At 42.5% G+C, this 6,507-nt stretch overlaps 1 protein-coding gene across 1 annotated transcript in view; it reads left to right on the forward strand.

Moving 5' to 3' along the window:
* Positions 1-5,037: 5,037 nt before the first annotated feature.
* The window catches only part of shisa9a (shisa family member 9a), a gene marked incomplete at both ends in the record, with an annotated part of 52,549 nt that continues 51,079 nt past the window's right edge, over positions 5,038-6,507 (forward strand). The window contains 1 exon segment of the mRNA XM_084322959.1: positions 5,038-5,555. Coding sequence (XP_084179085.1) covers positions 5,038-5,555 — 518 coding nt within the window.

Consider the following 6,507-nt stretch of genomic DNA (forward strand, 5'->3'; position numbering starts at 1 on the left):
AGGAGAGGTTCAGCACCGTGGACAGGGATAGGAGAGGTTCAGCACCGTGGACAGGGATAGGAGAGGTTCAGCACCGTGGACAGAGATAGGAGAGGTTCAGCACCATGGACAGAGATAGGAGAGGTTCAGCACCATGGACAGAGATAGGAGAGGTTCAGCACCATGGACAGAGATATTCGAGTCATACAAACCATACTCTCTCATACCTGCCAACAGTAGAGACTGAAAAAGAGGGAGGTTTTCTGGGGCTTCAAACTTTCACCCACCCCCACCCACACACTTACGCAATTTTTAAATAAAATAATAATATTAGCTGACGCTTTTATCCAAAGCGACTTACAGGTTCTGTGCGACCACTACCACTACCACTACTTCTACTACCACTACCACTACTATCACTACTACTATACTACTTCTACCACTACTACTATTACTACTACTACTACTACTACTACTACTACTACTACTACTACTACTACTACTACTGCTACCATTACTACTAATACAGACGAATAGAGACAAATACAATGGCTTTTAATAAATATATTAGTCCATATCTCACAATAAACTTAGACCATATTATTATGTGCCATAATAAAATATTCACTATGACTTGTAGCAAGTAATCCTTAATATGTCAACTGAATCCAGTTAATGTCACTATTGTGACTCACCTGCAAATATTTTGCTATTGTACATTGTTTCTTATGTGTGAGAGATATGGAGAGAGAGAGAATATGCTCCTAAAAGTCTTAAAATGGGAATTATTTCACACAAGATGGAGATAATTTTGCAGGAATATTTCCTTCCTTTTGGGAGCGTTGTCTGTGTCAGACCGGCGGCTGACTGGCTGACTGTGCAGTTACTGAGGAGGTTCCCTCTGGGTTGCCAGGTTGGGCAGGAAATTGAACCATTTAAAGTAGTCAATGAATAATATTAGACAGTCTCTCAATCTAACCTGGCACTACAGTATATATCCCTCGTTACCCATTGAAACGCAGACTTAGTTCATGTCACTATACTCAATTAAAAGCTGTTTTGTGGGGGAAACGGGAGATTGGCGAGTGCATTGACCAAACGGGAGCACAATGGTTAAAAAAAATTGAAAAATCCTTGAAAAACTGGAGTTTTGGCGGAATATGCCATTTCTGGTTAGTTTGAAGAATGGAAGAAATAAATATTAAACGTTTAACTGTTATTTCTCTATTTTTAAAAATGAAATGATGCAGCCCCAAATGTAAAATAAGTAAATACACAATAGAAAAGGACAGTAACTATCTTATATCAGACATGTATACAGTATACAACATATAGAATCATAATTTGTCTTTTTTTTTTTTTTTTTATTTAAAAAATAAAAAAATATATATATAAAAAATAAAAGAATAATCATAATTTGTCAAATATAAGCTATGTGCATGTCTTGATATACAGTAATATGTACATATTTTATTTTACACAGACAACTTGGACACAGTTTAAGTTGTGTGGTCCCTTTTTATATGCTTACGATATTGTCTTTTCTATAATTGTATAATCAAAACAAGTCTTCCTGTCTTTCATTTGTCTGTGTAGCCTCTCCTTTTGTCTCTCTGACTGTCCAAGTGTCCCTTACAGACTGAGAGAAACCATTACCTCCAAATAACCTGAAGCATAAACCAAAAACTAGTCTGAAAGGAGACTCACAACAGAGACAGAATATCTAAACATAATATGCAACTTGAAACAGTGGTTGTCAGTTTTCTTTTTTGGCTCATGGCCCCTAAAAACAAATAGATGCCTATTGCCATGACCCCGACATAGACAAGCATAGGCACAGGGGCGTAGCTGGGGGGGGGGGAGCTTAGGATGATTCCAAGGGCCCAGCACTGGGGGGGGGGGGGGGGGGGGGGGGGGGGGCCCCAAAAAAAAGGATCAGCAGGTGCTGAACTGCTGATCCGAATGTATAGGTAAAAAACATATTATGCGTTTTCATCAATAAATAAATGGCCAAACTTTTTTTTCCCGCGCGCTCGCTTTTACTGGGGGCCTACAAATACATTCTTTCATGGGGCCCAGAATCTACAGCTACGCCCCTGGCATAAGATATACTTTTATTGTCTTTTTACTGGCTGTACCTCTGTCATGGATGTACAGTATATACATTTCATTGGTGAGTCTAGGAATTTAACCTGTTCTCTGATTGGTCTGCTGTTGTCAATTAGGGGGGGGGGGGGGGGGGGGCATTTCCCCTGTGGAGGCCATTTTGAGTATTTAAAGCTACATTGTTCTTTCTTTGTCATGTAACCCTGATGAAGACATTATGTTGGTTTTAATTATATGAATAAATAGCATTATTTTTTAGTACATCTACCAAGAGTTGCTGAATTTTTCTTCTTTGATTAGTTTTTTCCAGTTCATGCACCTTGGTTGAAGGACGGAGTTGCAACAGATATATTGTGCCTGTAGGGAAATTTGTCTTGGACTCCTCTGTACTTCAGTTTTACAGTAAAACTAAATAAAAAAGGCATTATATCACATATAAAACAATAATAACAACACCAAAAACAACATCAACTTCTCATTATACACCCACCATGGCCTTTATGTAACAGATACCATATGCATTCACTCATACACACACTGGTGGCATATTGCAGAACTTGCACAACACAAATTGATCAACTGTGACAGCTAAATATATTTTCCTTTTTGGTGGAAAGAAAGCCTCGGGGCTGCTGTAAAGTTTCATTTCAAAAGAGAGTAGTATGTCTAAAACCAATGTCTAAAAAAGCACCAAAACAAAAAAGCACCCCCATACTTTGTAGGGGTGCCTCAGCATAATGCTGTCTGCACATCAGGGAGCGGTTAGCGTGACTCTTCTTTAGTCTCGCTTATTAGACTCAGTTAGTCAATAACTGATAACAATAGTGACTGCCTCTTTGAACTGCTGCGGTCAGGCAAGCGATACCGGAGTCTTAAGGCGAGCACAGAAAGACTCAGAAGAAGCTTCTATCCCAGGCCATCAGGCTGCTAAACGAACAATAAACACTATGCAACAACCATCAAATGCACACAGCACACACACCCACACGCACACACTCACTCAAACAAACAACACACTGCAGCACCCACTCTCCACACTTTAGATCACACAAACACACTTTACACTTTATATGTATTGATAAAGGATTTGCACTACAACTCGTACACCTACTGTAAATTGTACCTAAATTGCACCTCATCCCATTTCTGCCTTGCACTATATAGTATTGTATATTAGTACACTGCACAGTATTGTATATTATATGGTAACTCAGTTACGTCTATTCTGCATCGAACATTGTACATATGTCTAAACTGAACACTGTGACCTCATTTTTTTTACTTCTAATTTTACTATGTTATTTTATTTCATACTTATCTTGTCTTGCACAGTCTCTGGAGCGTAACAGTAAGAAGCATTTTGTATAAAAGTATTCTGTACTTCTGTATGACAACTATTAAAGAAACTTGAAACTTGAACTTGAAACTAGTCAGTCACTCACACATGACCGCATGGGCCTCATCTGCAGCCGGTGTTACTAGCAGAGCTCGGTCCACAGTCAGACTAATATATAGCTCCCTTGGTCATGGGAAGGGTCGCCCTTTTCTCTTCTCGTGTGGAAAACCGTGGGTGTGTTACAATGATGCCGCGACCCAGATGGTCAAAGGAGTGAGCAGTAGAGTGGTAGTAAGTCTAATAATAGCTCCCATGATCATATATGTTTCTCCATAGTTTGGGGGCCTATGTGCATGATTTGCAATGTACTTACTGAGGGGAAGGTGAGCTTTTTATTCCATTGTTACTAAAAACATAATCTTATCTTGTGCAATATCTTCTATTGAATTCTAAATTGTACCCTTTGAAACAATTGTGTTACCTATAATGCCACAGTAAAATACCACATTTAACAGCTTTGTATAGGTCATTTTAAACCTGTGATTAACTCTTAAAATCATTTCAGCTGTCATATGAATTATGTCAATCAAATGGCGAATGGGTTAAAATGTCACCAATCTCATGATTTGGTTTAATGTGACAGGGATAACCTTTTGGATTAATGATCGGCCCTTTAAGGTGTTCTTAGTGTAATTGTGGATGATCATAATCCTTCTCAAAAGTCATAAGAAATTAATTAGTTTGTAAAATGTGTAAAACATTAAATAACTTAGCTCCCAGTGTCATGGCATTTTTGGGGGGGGGTTCCCTTTTCCAGATGTTCTCTCTCTGAGGGAGTCTGTCTGCGCACGCCGGTGCCTATAGCAATAGATTAAGCTACTTATGATTTCATGAATTCAAAAAGGAACGCAACCTATACGCGTAAAAAAATGCATAAAGTGACGAGGGAAAAAAACTCCCACACACCTATCCTCGACAACCAAACTGAAATCTGATGTGTGATTTTTTTTCCGGAGGGGGGGGGGGCTATCATCTGATTCAACAATACTGGCTGTGTCTTACTCTCTTCATCCCTCGCAGTCCCTCGATCATTCCCTCCCTCTATTTTTTTCCCTCCTCTCCTCTCTGATGCCATCCTCCTTTCTGCGCACCAGGCTCACCCACCCTCGGCTCTTTCCTCACTCGTTCTCGCGTCGTTGGTGCAGCTAGATCTGTCTGCCCACACTCTCGTCTCCGTGCGTAAGAGCGCGCCGATGGATGATGTAAAAGTGAAGCGCTTTTGATGCCACCGAGATGAGACCGCAAACACCGCTTTGGAAGGAGGACCCACAGACGCGCACAGGGGACCGCGCGTAAAAACCCCATCGGTGGGCAAATTCACTCCTCGGTTCGTTTTTTTTTACACGAAGAATCAACCGATGTTTCTTCTGTGCGTTTTTGGACGAGGAGGACATCGTTTTGTGAAGATGCTCATGATCGCCACGGATGGCGGCGGCGCGTCGCCGTTTGGATGTATGTTTCTGGACTTTTCCTAATAATAACAACAATCCTTTCTTTCCTCCAAGTCTTTTCGATTGCGCGTGAAGTTGAACTGGGGAGAGAGAGAGAGCTGCACGATGAGAGGGAAATACTTTCTCCTGGGCTACTTGTTGGTCAAAGTTATGGCTCTCGTGTGCAAGGCGGACGGGGAGCCAGGACTGCTCGGCGGCTTCGTGATGATCGCCACCTCCAACGCCACCACGGAGGAGACCGAGCACGTGTCCGACATGACCCCGCACTCGGAGGACAAGTGCCGGGGTTACTACGACGTGATGGGCCAGTGGGACCCGCCGTTCATCTGCAAGACGGGCAACTATCTCTACTGCTGCGGCACCTGTGGCTTCCGGTTCTGCTGCTCCTACAGCCACTCGCGGCTGGACCAGAGCACCTGTAAGAACTACGACACGCCGGTGTGGATGAAGACCGGCCAGACGCCGTTCAAGAAGGTCAACAAGCTGCACGACACCACCAAAGATAAAACCAACTTGATCGTGTACATCATCTGTGGAGTAGTGGCTATCATGGCGCTCGTGGGGATTTTCACCAAATTGGGTCTGGAAAAGGCACACCGACCCCAGAGGGAAAACATGTCCAGGTATACCTCTCTCTGTGTCTCTCTGTGTCTCTCTCTCTCTCTCTCTCTCTCTCTCTCTCTCTCTCTCTCCACCCCCCCCCCCTCTCTCTCTCTCTCTCCTTCCTGCGCTCTACCCCTCTCTGCCAGCTTCACCCAGTGCGCTTGTTTATAACAGACTTGGTGGAACGCACGTATAGCAGGGCTGGAGGGAGCGCGCAAAGCCTTTTGTCCACTTGTTCCGTGGATGCCAGCCAGCCAGGGGTATAGCAGGCTGTATACCTGCAGGACCAAAAACAAAGCTGGCACGTTAGCAAAATGCCAGTGAACAAAATTGACGCACATCAAAGCAATCAAAACATTAATGCAAAGCCCATATGTGGTCACATCTGATGCCGTCGTTTCTGCTGGATGATGATCACAGGTTTTTTTTTATCTACAAGGGAGGATTCTGCCCGCTCTCCCTCACTCACTCGCTCCAATACACACCAGGCTGCATATCCACAGTTATGGCATAATATATATAACGTGGACTATCTATATACACTTCACTCTGCAGCGGGGGCGGATTATTTGACTGCACAGAGAGAAGGCCTCGTTAAGCTTTATTGTGCTCATGTTTTGCAGATCATATACTGCGACTAAAGCTAATTCATGCCTTTTAGTTGTGCAATACAATCGCCTATAGCTTATATTTCTGTCAAAAATGATTGAATCCTAAGCATTGTCATAATTTTAAGGCTATAATCTATATATGCAGGACATGATGACTGGAGCCAAAGACAAGACAACTGAAATCCACGTCCTCCCCTTTCACGAGGGAATACACAATATCAGTTTGTGGCACCAGACATTTTACATGAAAATATGCTGTGCAGCCACACAGCCCAACAGGATAATTAAATCAAGAGTGTTACACTCACACATTTCCCCCATGTCTGTAGCCTCCAACAAATTAACTAACCCTCTCTGTCTC

This window comes from Notolepis coatsorum, assembly GCF_963971535.1.
Source record: "Notolepis coatsorum genome assembly, chromosome: 10".
Classification (NCBI taxonomy): Eukaryota; Metazoa; Chordata; class Actinopteri; order Aulopiformes; family Paralepididae; genus Notolepis; species Notolepis coatsorum.